At 39.1% G+C, this 16,736-nt stretch overlaps 1 protein-coding gene across 1 annotated transcript in view; it reads right to left on the reverse strand.

Moving 5' to 3' along the window:
• The window catches only part of igsf3 (immunoglobulin superfamily, member 3), a 125,071-nt gene that overhangs the window by 49,266 nt on the left and 59,069 nt on the right, over positions 1 to 16,736 (reverse strand). Inside the window, 1 exon segment of the mRNA XM_056755113.1 lies at positions 5,080 to 5,499. Within this exon segment, the coding sequence (XP_056611091.1) occupies positions 5,080 to 5,499 (420 nt within the window).

Genomic DNA, 16,736 nt, shown 5'->3' on the forward strand with positions numbered 1-16,736 from the left:
AATGTAAGGCCATATAATCACACATTTCCCACATATTGTGAGAAAAAGGAAGCAGTAGGAACCCACGTAAAACCGCTGTAAACACGTTTGAAGACGAACACATTAAAATGATTTCTCCAAACTAGCTCTTTGATACATAAACTTTTATGTCTTCACTTCTGCAGCCCATTTTGTCCCATTACTCAAGACTCATCAGTAGACTCATTTCTAAATGATACACACAGTTTGTGCTCATCAGAACAGCATTTCTTCACTTCATTTAACTTCTTCAGAGGTGATTGCCCTGGGCTCTAATTACTACAACACGCTTCCTGAACTCCCCTCATGCTGCGTAACTACGTGTCTCTCTCGGAGAGCGGGAACTCAGGAAATGTACAGCGGGGTGATGATGTGTGTTTTTACATGCAGTCATTATTTGCGTCTCAAGCTGCGCGCTGCTCTCCAAAATGATGGCACAGTAAACATGCCCGTGCTAAAAACAGAATTTACAGATCACAGGAAAAAGGCCAGTGGCTGTTTTGTTTCTACTTCTGTTCTAAAGCAGCATGATGCTCTATTAGGACATTATTGGCCGCCTGACTGGAGCCGGTCTACGTATTAGGCCTAAATCTGCATGCTTGAGACAGATGAATTAGCATTGAAGATAAAGGTGCACATGGGAACAAGTCAGGGAAAAAAATGCAGTGAGAAAATAATGGAGGGGTGTGTTCGATAGTTTTACAACGCATGATCTTTAACAATTGAAATGTATAAGACCAGAGGAATATACTGAATTAAAGTTGAAAAAAGGTGTAAGGCTGTGGAGAACATGCTTTTCCAATCCTAATTCTTGTTTTCATACCCTTAGTGGATAATCACCACGTTCCATATCTAAGAACAAAGGATGGTTCATGATGGACAACTCCTTATCATTATCAAAAAACAAATACTAGTCCATTTCAAATAAGTATAGTAGTTGTAATAAGGTTCGAACTCCTACTTTTTTATAGTCACTTTTATAGTGAAAGACCTTTCATGTGGCAATGATCAAGAGGAGTCAATGATCTAGGGACCACGCTACAGTACATGTCAGAGCCAGAAAACTTTAGGAGTGACCTGGATTGGAACAATAAAAGAGATAAGGAACAAAAAGAGGAATGTTTCCACTTTAAAAAAATGTAGGTAAATGTTTAAATTATTCAGCATGTAATCCCACAGCTTGTGGTGATGTGCTCGAACGCTACGTGAGGGTAATGGTTTGAGTACAAATTGATATAATATGGAAAGTATGTTATCTCTACTTTGTCATTTCCAGTCCTCTTATCCTGGAAGTGATGACTGACAGACAAGAAGTACTAAAGTGCTTTGTAAATAAGTTACTCAAACTCTTTTTCTAAACTCGTCATCCAACTCAAGGACTTAAAAGTTTCCAACCTGTCTTCTGCTTTTAAGGTCTCTTATAATTTACACTCAACTTTTGACCTACTGTAATCTGTTAAAGAGATAGTTTACCCAAAAATAAACATTTTGTCTTTTATTGAGCCTTGTGTTGTTCAAAATATGTTTATCACTCTCTCTGTTAAACATAAGAGAAGATATTTAAATGTCTCAGTGTTTCTTGACCATACAATGGATGTCAATTGGGGCCAGTGTTGTTTGTTTACTATCATTCTTACAAATGTCTTTTGTGTTCTGCAGAAGAAAGAACGTCAAACAGGTTTGAAATGACACAAGGGTGAGTAAATAATGAAAGAAATATATTTTTTGGATGAACAATCCCTTTAAGTACAATACAACGACTGTGAGGAAATCGCATATCTTTATGACAGAGACACTTAAAAAGTCACATTAATAAAGAACTGAAAATGGGCAGAAAATGTCAGAATGTAGGGTTAACTGTTTAGGGTTAACTGCGTGAATGACTGCCTTATTATTCAGTATGCATAATACAGAAGATTTGTATGACAGATAACCGGAGAGAAAGAGGCAATTGTTTTGTGATGGGTGCAGTCATAACTATGGTAACTAAAAGGTGGGTGTGTGAACACAAGCTGCTGTGTGGGATTCGTTGCCAAAAGCCTCGCCACAAAACGACTCCCTCGATCTGCTGTTCTACCTGCTTCAATGAGCCGTTTGATGTCCTATTAATGCTTACCTCAAAACTTCTGTTTCCCCTCACAGTTCATCAGAGCAATAAACACATTAACACACAGATGAGACATACAAGCGTTTACACACATTGTGCATTAGACACATGGTGTGCATCGAGTTAATGTCAACATTATTATGCAAAACGGAGAAATCGCACATGATCATGATTGTTGCAGTCTTCCTTAACTGGAACACCCCTACTGGAAAATCCTCTGTTTTGGAAGATGGTTTCTATTAAAGTCCAAGCTGGGTATTAGCTGGTCCTAGCCGGTCATTGGTTTGTTGGCTGTCGACCATTTTTTCAAAACCAGTGTCACCCTCATGCCATATGTTGCTGATTTTTTGGTCGACTGTGTTTGCCATGGTTTATTTGGACTGCCTAATGACCAGCTTGGACCAGCTGGAAACCAGCAACTAGAATCCAAGCAACCAACTAAAACCCATTCAACCAGGTCAACCAAAAATGAAAATACACAACTGTTTATCTCAAAGGAAATCCACCCAATCACCCCTGCACTTGCATGTGCGTTTTCAATTGTATCTTCCTTGCCTAAAAGGCCACTGGCTAGTACACAGAGAACATTGTGACCGTCATGTCTAGCTGAAGGGGACTTGGACGCAGCCAGCTAGAAAAGGGGATTACAGAGACAAATCTGTCTTCCTCCGTCTCAGTGTTGCTCTTGAAGTACTCTCTGGAATTTTTAATGAGAATCTCACTAAGATGAAGCCCGGCCTGCGTATACAAGGATAGAGCAGTAATGACTTCACCCTGACTCGCCTTAAACCCAAATTAAAAATATGTCTCACAATAAAGTCTTAAACAAGCCGCATAAACCTTTCTTAAGTGTCAGAATCTTGTAAAGAAGCGGATAACAAAAAAGGGTCTCTGTGACCCTGAGGAATCTGAATCTCTTTGTTTTTCAACATGGCTGTGAATCTGAGCCCAGTTTAAATTGGCTATTTGCTCTGAACACTAGTGGGCTGTCAACGTCATTGTGTGTCTTGTGTTAAAGTACAGTATCTGACAAACTAGGGCACTACAATGCTTACAGTAAAACAGATGACGTTCTCTAAAAGCTTTCATAAACCATTTACTGTAAATGATTCTGTACACTGACTTTCAAAAAGGCACTTAACAATAAACAGGATTAATGAGTTTATAATATGCGATCGAATCACTGAACAATGTTAGCTTTTAAAGGTTCCTACTTCCACGCGTTTGTAGCATTTTATTTTTTTATCCACTTACAGATAAAATTTCTTGCAGTACATACAGTCTACAATTTATAAATGCATAATTTCTCGGAACCTTAAAATTAAATTGTTGCCCTTATCCACACCCTTTCATACAACACGCACTTCTCAAGACCCTTGACCGATAAGACAGGCAGTTTTAAAAAGCCACCCGTAGCTCCCGCCCTGCCGCGTATTTGATGAGGAGTTTCGCTGTCGCCTCCCATTTCGATCAAATCTGCCAGGCCTGTGTGCTTTGAGATTGAGTTACAGCCTTGTGATCAGTCAGTCAGACAGCGACAGGGTTTGTGTCCGCTGTACATGCCGTCTCACGCTCAGGACAGACAGAGGCTTCTGTAATAAATTGGAAAGTAATGGACTGACGCCAGAGATGAGGGAGACATTATTCTGCCCCAGTCTCTGTTTTGTGAAATATGGGTATCCCAGAGAACCAAGAGTTTAGATGTATGACATGCTCTGCATTGTGTCGAAGAAATATTTCACCCCAAACAACAAACTTATATACGGTGTGTGAGGGAGAAACTGAAATGTGTTATTCACTGAAAAACGACTGTAGCTTTCAAATCAAATTTGGCTCGTTTTAAAAGTATTTGCTATGTTTGATGTCAATGACATCAGATGTAACTGGTTCTTGCGTGCCTCATGATTCACTGATGTAATTTTTGCCAACTTGACAGTACCAGTCACCATTCATTTTTATTGTGCAGAACTAAAAGTGTCATGCCTGTAAAAAAAAGTTCACATTTTACAGAAAATGATGGATGTTTGGAAAGACATGTGAAGAATAAACAATCCACAGATGTGCTGGAGTCAGATGAGTCAGGGTGACTGGCTCATTACCTGATATGAAGACACCACTGAGAGTTCAGTATGCTACGAATGTTAAGAGGATCAACCACCTCTTTGGGACCGTGTTTTGTTTCAATATGCTTTTTTACATTGAGACACAATATATTGTTCACTAAATAAGCTTAAAATAGCTTTCTCTGGCAAAAATTATAGAGGATTTAAAACCCACTAGAATGATTTGAATTGCTTTAATGGCAAAAACGTTTTTTTTTTGCTTTAAAACATCCAAAAACCAGCAAGGGGTCTTACTTGATGTTTCACTGTTTCCCGAATGTTTTCAACAATTGAATCTTCAGAAGCAAATTCACAACTCATTGCTTGTCAATTGGGTCATGTCAGTCATATTCTCAGTTGTTTGCATACAGCAGACACAACTCAAAGATGTTTTGGATTTACTATTTATAGATATGTGTTTATGTAAAATGATTATTTTTGTTTTATTCTGTAAACTACTAACAATTCTCCCAAATTTAAAATAAAAATATAGTTTTTACTTGCATTAGTTGGCAGAAAATGAAAACTGGAGAAACAGGTCAAAATAATAGAAATGGTTCTCTGTATTTATTCAGACCTCAAATACTGCAAATAAAACAAGTTTCATGTTCACCTTTAAGCAATACAACATTAATTATCTGTACATAAAATTTGTGATAACCTGGATCAGTTTTCATATGTTTTGTCAGTCTTTCACATTGCTGTTTGATGACTTTATGTCACTCAGATTTGATTTTGTTCAAATTCAACAGACACTGGGCAAAAATGCTGATTAAATGAACATTTGGAATGGTCTCTCACGACTATATGACATCAAAGTATCACATGGGTGATTCAAAAGAATCTGCTCACCTGTGGGCTGCACTTTGACTGAGGTCTTCTCGGACTCTTTCCGTGTCAGCGAGTACCAAGAGCGATCTGGGTCCTGGATCCACTCTGAGGCCTCGCAGTAGAACTCTCCTTGGTCTACTGGCTGGAGCTTGTAGATGGTAAGACGGTAGGAGGTGGCACTTGTCTTGTCCAATCGCACATCTCCTGAGGACAGACGCTGACGGTACTGTCCACCGGGTCTTAGAACGAAGTCCCGAGACAGGGTGACCAGGTCTCGCGGAGCGGAACCGGGCTCATCAGAGGGGCGCACGTACCAGCCCACAGATACATGTGTGTGCTGGGTTGTCTGTCGTGTGACCTCGCAGCTTAGCTGTAGCGTTTCCCCCTCCACTTTCGAGAGAGTCTGAGCGGACGCCGTCACAGCCAGGGTGTCCGGAATCACTGCAGGGAGGGAGAAGAAGAGATCAGGTTAGTTTGAGGATAGAGTTCATGAACAATTAAACACACACGAACAATAAAACACCATCAAAGTCATTTTATTTTCCTCCCATTAACATTTAAACAGGATTCTTTCCTGCAGGGCTGCTCAAACCCAACCTTCTTATTATACAACGTAGTGCCTCAAGAAAAAAGTAACTTTTTATGTCCTTTAGAATCTCTAATTTACCAACTGTCTCCTTTCAGCCTCATCCACCTTTTTCCAAAATATGGCTAAGCAGAATCTAAAGCTTGAGCATAGACACACTCTCCTATGCACGTATACTGTATGTCTACATGAGAGGAGACCAGACATGACAGCAGATAAACCAACATACAAATGCAGCTTTGTGTGATGTGTGCACCAAGGTTATTTTAGTTAGTTTTTTTAGTCAATTTATTAGTTTTGCTTTGTTTACATATTGTCAATAATTTCATTTTTTTAAGACCCTTTTTTTATCCTGCTTTAACACTGCTAGAAGATTCTCTTGTTGAAACAACATCACTCTCCATCTCAGCAGCAGTGCATTTTAGTGCCGTTCTGACCACACGCTTCCATTTGTTACCGCAATGTCAACCCAACATCATATTCTCCATCCTATTACTGCTATATGTCTTTGTGTGTTGCTAGTGTTGATAGCGGCGGTCAAATGTTCAGTCTGAAAACAGAGCCTTGGAGGCTGTAAAAAAAATCGACTAAACCGGGTAAGAAATGGGCATTTATGACAACAATAACAATATTGGCAGCCATAAAACTTATCGAATACATTTAATTGGAGGGTAATAAATATAACACAAAGCTCTACCTTACCCTTCAAAAGTTTGGACTGAATTTATGTTTGTCATGATCTTAAAAAACTTTACCTCTAAGGCCTACACTTAAACATGCAAAATTAGTTTTGTGGACAAATATTGCACCTACGTATGATTTTCATAAAAACACAAAAATTTCATATTCTTATTTAAATGAACAATTTGGACCAGACAGTGAAAGAAAACCAGCCAACAAGTGCTCAGAATACTTGGAAACTCCTTCAATACTATTTAAAAAAAGCATCCCAAGTGGCAACTCATGAAGTTGGTTTGGAGCCGAGAGTGTGCAGAGCTGTTATCTTGGCAGAAGGGACTTTGAAGAAGATAAAAATACTGGGTAGTTTAAATTCATTTAGATTTTGTCATTGAGCAGAGCCATTTTATTTTGTTCCCCAAACCATTTTAAGTACAAGAGTAAGTAAACAATAAAGCGTTTACCATGTTTAAGTATAACCCCATAATATTCATATTTGCGTTAATTTTTAGTTCAAACAATTTTATCCTTTTAATGTGTGAAAAGGAGTCATTCAGAATTATGAGAAGGAGTAATAAAAGAGAAGGTGAGCCTAAACTTATCTTATGGGAATAGAAGTATATTAGCGATGATGGTAAGTCTACATCCGCAAAACCCCTACATCACTGGCCGAACTCCAAGCTGATGATTGTAAAGTGTCATGGAAATGGAAAAGTGCTAGCAGCGCCTGATGAGCTGCATCTGGTGCTTCTTGCACCATGTCCCCCCTCTAAGAATGCAGGACTGCACATCTCCGACATTCAATAGGGTTCCATGTAAAGCCACCCAGTCGGCCATCGGACAGTAAACACAATGAACTGTGCCGATAGCAACCGATTAAATGCTTCTGTCTCACCATCGGTAAACTGCTTTTGAAATTGCCTGCAGGAAGTACACGCTCTTATGAAGTAAACAGAAGTGCCTGAATCACTTGTCACTATATGACACCAATCGAGGAATATCTAATCAAGACCAAATTATACAAGTGACACTGCCCATCTGTAAGGCATAAGCAGGCGCAGATGGAATCCGCATCTGTAGAGGGAAGAAAAACATTATACAAATTCCCAATCCTCTTGTGTGTTTATTAAATATTTTGGTTATACTTTGAGCTACAAATAAATGACGTTATCTCAAAAATCAATAGATATCACTGTTAGTTCATACTGCTATTAACACTCTTTCAGAAAAGCGTATGCCAGTAAACGTTTTTGATTTCCCCATCCACTCAACAATCCTACCAACTGTATATTCTATAAAATGTAGAAAGTGCTTCTTGTGTCAGCTGACCCAAAAGAAACCCCATGCCATTATATTCTCTCAAAGTATGGCTTTTACGGACAGCTACTATATGTTAAAAGCCTTCATGAATCAGTTTACAACAGTGTGTATCTATTTCACCACACTTGTCCCTGAATAAATGAAAACCAATTCTGACGGTAAGCTTCAAGTGAATGTACCAGCACATCTAAAAATTGTCCCTTTGGGTTCCAGCAAGAAGGTTAACCTGACAAGAGCACAATTATTCAACTTCCCGTTTGCTTACCCAATATCACTGCTGATTTTCATGATGCTAATGAAACAGAAGCGAGCAGGGTAGGGCGGGCACGAGGCTTACATAAAACTAATGAAATAAGAGACTGCGTGAGAAAAAAAATGAGTCACAGAGAAGCAACGGCAGAAGACGGCGATGCAAATTAAACAAAGAAAGAAAGAAAGGAAACAGAGGCAAGACGGCACTGTTTAACAGCGGGTTACTTTTGCCGTGCTTTGAAGAATCGCAGATGTTAGATGCAAAGACAGAATAATAAAAGGAAATAGTCAAATGAGGCTAAGGGGGAGTGCTGGGACTGAGGTGGTGGCCCTCCGCTGGGTTTTTTAATAAGGGGCCCAACTGTGTCTCTTACACCCTGATGAACAAGCGGGAGGATCCACCACCTTATAAATCACAGCAGAGAGGGAGAGAGAAGGCAGGAAGACGCGGGGAAAGGATGACAAGGATAAAGAGAGTGGGATTTTTTTACTTGTGCATCTCTGATGTTCTTGCGCTCTTCGTTGTATGTCTAGAAGAGATGATGTTAGTGTAGGAGTGTGCACATTCGGATACATAGATGCTTTTGTGTAGGAGTGCATGCGAGTGTGCGTTAGTATGTAGGCGAGGACCTGAGGGACAATCGTCACTACCGTAGCACCACGTACGCCCCCGCAATCATCTCCCACTCGATATAACCATTATACATTATGATCCTGGTAATGAGGGAAACTCAATAATCGTTTTTCGTCTTAGCATAGACCCATACCAAACAAACAAGAAACCCACACTCCCCAGAGGAAAGCGAATCGATATTTAAATATTAGCTATCATATTCTTCAGATATGAGCTCGTTACCATAACAACCACTCAACATGGTCCCATGGAAACCGCTAGCTGTTTCCATGCCAACATCAAATCCCTAACTTGTAAGGCATATAGCTATTGATGGCATCGAACAACTACTTCATATAAGCTCTTTTGAGTTAAGTCACCAAATCAGGCCTGAAGCACAGAGCTAGTGCTAATCTCAAACTATTAGCATTCACTTCCCCGGCGGACCAAGACTAACAGAGAAAGAGATTGAGACATCTCAGTTCTCAGCCTGTCTGAGCTCAAAACTTATCACTTATGGAATAAGAGAAAATCTAAAAGGACCTGTCAGGCAGGGAAGGGGACTATGACCAAAATCTACTTAGATGCTTTCCAATAGTTCAGTGGTAAGGGCATTGTGTCAACAACGCAAGGTTGATGGTTCGATCCCAGGGGATTGCACATACCGATGTAAAAATGTATAGGACATTGCAATGTAAGTCGCTTTGGATAAAAGCGTCTGCCAAATGCACGAATGTAAATGTAGATGCAGTTACTGTATTCAAAACTGTGATTTATTTTTATCTGCAAATTCAACCCAGAAATGTGTGACATTACTTACTTTAAAAATGATGTGTTAATCTGACAGCTACAGTAATTAAGTAGTTTGTAAATGAAAGGCAGACTACCGAGTTGAGAATTTTCTATATTTAAAGTTCATGATGAGAACAAAAAATATTCATAACAAATGAATAAGTCTAACATAAGTGCTGTGTCACATTGTGCAAAACATTAGTTAAAAACAAAGCATAATAAATAAAATTGGATGAGGGATGTTTAAACGGTTGTAAAAGATGAGGAGCTGTCTAAACTCAAAGCACTCATCTGTTACAGTCTGAAGAGTATTTTGTGCTGTAGCTTTTTTATCTATATTTTTGGCTGTAATATTAAAGGTCCAGTATATGAAATTTTGCGGCCTCTAGCGGTGAGGTTGTGAATTGCAACCAACGGCTGACTCCACCCCTTCCTTTAAAAGCACTACAGAGGCTGACACAACAAAGATGTTGTCATGTTTTCACTTCTTTGTCGAAGGAGATCATTTACAGAACACGCGCTGAAGAGCAATTTGTGCGTTTAGGGCTACTGTAGAAACGACAGTGAATTCAATGCATTTCATGAAAGTCGATAGAAATAGCTCATTCTAAGTAATAAAATCTAAACGTTATATATACAATACAATATATATACAACTCTGAAGACATACTGTAGTAATGCATATAATATTGCACGTCTGTCAATAGATCCTCCAAAATACTACATACTGATCCTAAATTAATAACATCACATATACAGTCATGCCAGAAAGTCCTAACGTCAATCAGATTTAGCAGTTATTCATATATCTGGACTGGATAAGGGTGTAAGTACACCAGGAGCTTCAATCTCAGAGATGAGATGCAGCCTGCAGAGCGAGAAGACAATTTTACATTTGAAGTCTATAGGCTTGTGTCGTTGCCTTTTATTGACTAAAATAATTTTGGAAAGCAAAAGTCAAAAACAGTGCAGCTGAAGCTTGTTAAACTTCACGTGGGTTCAAAACCTGAGTAGATGACATGACTCGGACGCCACAAAGATTCCCTCTTTAGCCAGCTGTCCACTTATGGGCTTGAAACAACTTGATAAAGGTCAGGAGTGGTGCAATTTCCCCAACCGCTGAGACTGACAACCTCCCTGTTAGAAATGAAACAGGGAAACCAAAAATGCCTACTTCTGACAGTTCTTGCTGATTCTGTCACATGTGCAACATCTCATTTTAGCAGCAAATCAACAAGAAGTTTGACTATATAAGAACCGCCATGTGAACTTAAGAAACATGCTTTCGTTTCTTTTATGAAGCTTTATAGATTACTTTATATAGCTCAAACATCTGGATGTGCTTTGTAATGTGCTTTTGCAAAAATGGTGAATCTCTTATATGAAGTGCTCTCCCACAGCACTCCATCGGCGCTGAAGTGAGCAACCTGCGTGGGTACCAAAGGTTAACATGAGAATTAGCTGGGGGTAACTTGCATCCTCTTCAACAGCCGCAATTCAATTTGCCTTACACGTCAGTAAAGAAAAATTCAACTGAATGAGTGCCGATCCCTCCTGGTGCTCCAGCAAATGAGCTACTCTCCGCTTACCTCGTCTCCATTACAATATCAAACAGTGGCTCTGCCAAGAAAAGGCTGACAATTAACATAATCCAGCAGTTAATGCAAACGCAAACAAGTTAAGGATTCATTTAACAATTAGAGGAGAGGAGAGCAGATGAGAAGGAAAGTGGGAAACACCTTGTCAAATACGTCCATCCTCCAAATAGCACAATAGCTTCTTTAAAACCTCCTTGACGTCACTTCATTGTGAGGAAAAAAGCTGTTCAGGATGTTGTTGGAGAGCAAATGTGGTGAGATGTCTTAGAGGATCTATTGACAGAAATGCAATATAATATACATAACTGTCTTCAGTGATGTCTTCATTGGTGTAATAAAGACCTTACATAATGAAGCTTTATGTTTTTAATACCTTAGAATTAACCTTCTTTCGACATACAACGCATGTTTCCTTACATGGAATTTCGTCATGTTTCTACTGTAGCCCTAAACGAACAAACTGCTCTAAAAAACATGTTTCATAAACATGTTATCTCCTCTGTGTCAGCCACTGTAGTGCTTCAAAAGGGAGGTGTGGAGTGAGCCGTTGGTTGCAATTCACAACCTCACCGCTAGATGGCGCTACATTTTATAAACTGGATCTTTAAGTAATTGAATTAAAATGTAGTCTCGTGACAAGTCCACTAAACTGATGGGGGTTTAAACTCTAAAGACACTGAAATTGCAATTCAATAGTGTGTATATCAATCATTTCCCGTTCAATAGTCATGGCACTAATCAGGGAATCTGCAAACCATTGTTCCCTAAAAATTCCCACAAAGCAATGCAGAAACCAGGAAGGAACACTACATTTAATAAAGGTTAAATATTTTAAATATAATAATGGTTCAATGAAAAGGAATCAGAACCTGGACTCGATATACAGAACTGGAATTGGAACTGGAAAATGACTTGTATAACTCAACCCTTCGCATGGCTATATTGAATAAAGCTTTTGACAAATTAGAATTGATGATTGGAACTAAACTTTTTTTTAACATAATAAACATTTGTCTTTTGAAAAGTTAGTTCTCATTTCATGATGATATGCAATAGAGAGCTAAGGGAGCAGAAAGCTGGATAGAGAGCTCAATGTTCCAGTATAGGAAACATTGATACTGTAAACTAGTAATGATGAGTAATACTAGTCCAACCATAACATGTGCTCCAATTGTTGATGTTCCTCACAAGATCAATACAAATCTGCTTTTTAATATACTGATACACAACCTAGGGAGCTAGAGAGCTGACTTAGACACACCCATAGTTTAATATTCCAATAGTTATTGATTCCAGTAGTGTCCCATTAACATGGTATTGAGTATTAAATTAAATTAATATTCAGTAAAGAACACTAAGCTTATTGAAAAAAAATCTGTGATTCTCTTTACATAAAAGACACCGTACACGCAATGTTGTCTCATTGAAATCTGCCTCAAACATGATATCTTAGAAGGCAATATAGGAGACTCCTTTTTGCAATAGCCTTCTTGTTAGAAGTATGATGTTTGTTGACCCAGTATAAATAGCTCACTATTGTATGTTTTAAAGCTACAGTAGCATCAACAAAACGCCTCTCCTCCCGCCATGTCTTCTCCTGCCCTGCATCACTCCGCATTCTCTTCCAAATTTCTTCCAATCATTCTTGTTCCTCACTCTCCCTCCTTACAAAGGGTGAGCAGTAACACACTGGCCAACGATTTAAGTGCAATCACACAGTGGCTGAGAGCAAAATAATGTGCAAACTATGGCCGAACAAAAGAGATGGGGAGAGGTGAGCAGACAGATTGCGACAGAGGAGATTTAAAGAGGTCGTCAGAGCAACAACTTTACACCCCACACTCAGTGGGTGAGCTGCGATTCACTGTCACATCAAAAGCACAGTGGAAAGAGAACACAGGGAAATAGTGCATCTATTCACTCCAAAGCCCTCGCTCGCTGTGACAGACCCTCACACATCAGCGCTAGACTTTCATTTATACAGTCTATCAATTCAACCTTGTCTTCGTGTCCCTTCGTCTCTGCCACTTTCTCTCTATTCGCACAGGCACTCACACAGGGCTCCTTTTGTTTAATGCACGTTTCAATTAAAATGGTTTTGGATGACATCACACGGAGTACTGAGACATGAAGGGCAGGAGAAAGGAGAAAACATCACAGGGGCAGAATAAAGTGTTACAGTGGGTTTTGATAGACGTTGATGTGCTTTTCCTTTTGCACAAATGCACAGGACTGAACGAAAGATTGGTTGTAGAAGACAGTGAGTGATAAATCTGTTGCAAGGATCTTTTGTCCTTTCCTTTCGTCTGCTCTGGTGATGTCATTAATGGTTTATATATCTGACTGAAAGACCGTTGGGGGAGAGTGAGCGAGAGATCCATCCTTTTCTCAGCTGGTCTGGAACTTTGAGGTTCACACTGGACTTTTTAAACGTGCAAAATTACTTTCGGTCACCTAGAACTGTCACACTATGAAAATATATAATGTAAATTCTCCAACAACACCATTAAATTGTTAGATCTCCTCCTGGTGCATGATAATGCCCGGCCTTATGTGGCCAGAGTCTGTAGGCAGTTTCTGGATGATGAAGGAATTGATGTCATTGACTGGCCCTCGCATTCCCCAGACCTTAATCCAGTTGAGAACCTCTGAGATCTCATGTATGTAGCGAAACTTCCCGAATATCTGTGCTTTGAGTGTTCTGTCAGGAAAGTGAATCTACTGTAACTTTTCTTTTGCGGGCAGAGCCATGTTTATAAATTGTCAAGATGGATTTGAATTTCTCTCTGTTGTTGTATTTTAGTTTCCCAGCAAATAAAGTAAATTTAAAGGGACAGTTCACCAAAAATTAAAGTCTGTCATCATTTTTTATATATATTTACTCGCCTTCAAGTTGTTCCAAATCTGTATACATTTCTTTGTTCTGACAGAGAAAAAAAATTCTGATCAAGGCTTGTATCTTTGTTCTGAAGATATTTTATAGAATGTAGGAAAGCAAACAGTTCTGGGGCACTTTTTGGTCTACTACCATTGTAATTTTTCCAACCATGGTAGTCAGTGGTGGGCAAGAATTGTTTAATTACAAGCATTCTTCCAAAATATCTTTCTCTTTTTTCATCAGAATACATAAATTGAAACAGATTTGGAACAACTTGAGGGTGAGTAAATATATATAAAAAATGATGACAGACTTTAATTTTGGGTGAACTGTCCCTTTAAAGCTACTTGTTTGCTGGGAAACTAAAAGAAATTTAAATTCATATCCATCTTGACAATTTATAAACATTGCTCTGCCAGCAAAAGAAAAGTTACAATAGATGCACTTTCCTGACAGAACACTCAAAGTACAGACATCCTGGAAGTTTCGCTACTCATTTAAACAGATACAGCACACACTGATAACGTACCGTCCCATTAGGGGAGCTCAAGGAGCTGTGTGACAGCAGCGCAGTATGTGTCTGTCTGCCAGAAAATGAGAGACACTGTCATTAACCTCGTCCTCATTATGACAAACAGTCATATTGACATATTTAATTATAAATGCACTGCTTTTTCTTAAATTGTTAATTTAAATTTTCCCAGAACTGTTATTTTTAATATTTTTTAGACTACTGCCAATTTATTTTATTGTTAATATTACTTTTTATATTATATAATATCTTTTTTTGTTGCACAATTTTAAATTGTACGTAGCTATGCTGGAAACCTGCTGGTCATGGCCATTAAACTAAACTTTAAGTTTAGTCAAGTTTCAAACAATGAGAGAGAGATGCTGCCTAATTGATTTCCATAACAAACAACACACACACACACACACACACACACACACAGACATGATCTTGAAGTCAAAGCTATGGAGAATCGGCCTTGAGAGGGAACAAAGAATCACATGAATCAGACTCAAGAGCTCTGAATTCATAACATCCATTGAAAAAAAAAAACAGTCCAAGCCACTGGAGTCATTAGTCACTATCCAGTGATCTATGTGCACTTGCACAGGACTTTCCGGAAGTCTTCTCCAAGTACAGAGCCATGGGAGCGTTTAGAAGTGCTTCCGTTCTGTCGTTAAATCCACCCTGCCCACGGGAGGACATCAGAATGCCAGACTTAATTGAGATCTGTTCTCAAAACCAGCCTTTGTTTTCTTCTCTTCTTCATAAAGATGCAAACACGATGTTGAAAGAACTTAAAATTCAACTCTTTGCTCAAGAGAGGAAACATTCTTTCTCAAACTCTTTAAGGGAGCATTTCTGTTGGGCTTCTGTGAAGATCAGTTTGACAGCCCACCAACTCTGGCGACAGACAATAAGATTGATACGTACCAGGTCGGGTCCCATGGAAGAAAAAAATGCTTACCCATTCGAGCTGACACTTACCGCTTTTTCAGGAGTTTAAATTTTCGATCATGAACAATTTCAAGAATATTTAAGGATTCTCCACAGAGCTATGATGAGTACAGAATAACTCACTTTACATTTTTAGACTCTTGCCAAGCGTGAATCACTCTCTGTCTCCCAGAGATATAAATATACTCCACTCTATTTAGACAGTAAAGAGGGTAAATGTCATTTCTATTGGCTTAGTACGGAAATAACGCTTGAGTTTATTGTAAGAGATTGTGGGGTTAGCTGCCCTCTTCAATTGTACTGTTTGCACAGTCTAAAGAAAGTCTCTGTTTTTGTCAAAAGTCAGAAGCAAATATGCCGAGAGCAGAGTGGCCTTAGGCCAGCGATCAATAGTGCGGTTTCAATATGCTTATGTATCAGGCACAAAATAAAAGAGTAGAAGTCATCAACAACACAGGCGATATGAGAGACAAGGAGACTGAGAACTAGGGGGTTGCATTTATAATCCACTCGCAGGTGTTTGTGCCCCAAGAGCTCTGACACAATTCACAACACTGGGAGACATACAACAAACGTTGAGTCAAAAACTTTGAGCTCTCTGTTTGCAGGGGCAGAGCTTTAAAGTTGGGCTTATTTACAGCTGCCGTGTCAGTTGATGCCGACTCCATCTTTGATCCAGGCTGAAATGACACAGTAACCCGTCAGCATGCTGTGTTTGTGTACACTGATGCAGATGAGAGACAGGACAAAAGAACAAATGAGACCCGGACGGATGTAGCGATATGAGTCTGACGTCTGAAAAGAACCAAATCCCAAGAAATAAGACAGGGGAATGTTACGATACGCCTGGGCAAACACATTTCGCTCATGTCTGCAACGGCAAGAAGACTTTCTCGGCTGTTTCGGAGCACATGGGAGAACTCTGTGGGGGTTTCTTACCACTCCAAATCTAATTAGAGACCATCAGAGCCGCATCCATTGTAAAGTCTGCTAAGATAATTAGCTCCTCTAATTGCATTCTAAAATATTGAATATAGGGATATGAAAAAGGAAAACTGCTCGTTTCTCCTCCAGGACGCACCGTCTACATCTCTGATTCACTATCATTTTCTCTTGCTGATAAAGGTCAAATAATATGAACTCAATGATGGTGCTGTAATTGGGTTTCGTTGAGAGAAAACAGTGTAAATAAGGCATTCCTGTGTCTGGCTTTTGAATCTGCCCCATAGCAAAATGACTTTTATATTTGTTGTGAAGGGGCAATTAGTTGTGTATACAAGATAAAAGCCAATCACAACAACTAGGAGCAAAAGCAATATCTTTGATAGCTGTAAGAGATGGATTGGGGGGCTCTAAACATAACTGTTAGCGAAACTAATTGAAATGTGTTGTTGCTGAGAAATGAAAATTGGCTGAAAGCAGTTTTCAAAAGAATACATTCAACATGTCAAATCTTCACGAGCAGGTGGCTGGTATGATGATCATATGAAGCA

Source organism: Triplophysa dalaica, chromosome 8 (assembly GCF_015846415.1).
Source record: "Triplophysa dalaica isolate WHDGS20190420 chromosome 8, ASM1584641v1, whole genome shotgun sequence".
Taxonomy (NCBI): domain Eukaryota; kingdom Metazoa; phylum Chordata; class Actinopteri; order Cypriniformes; family Nemacheilidae; genus Triplophysa; species Triplophysa dalaica.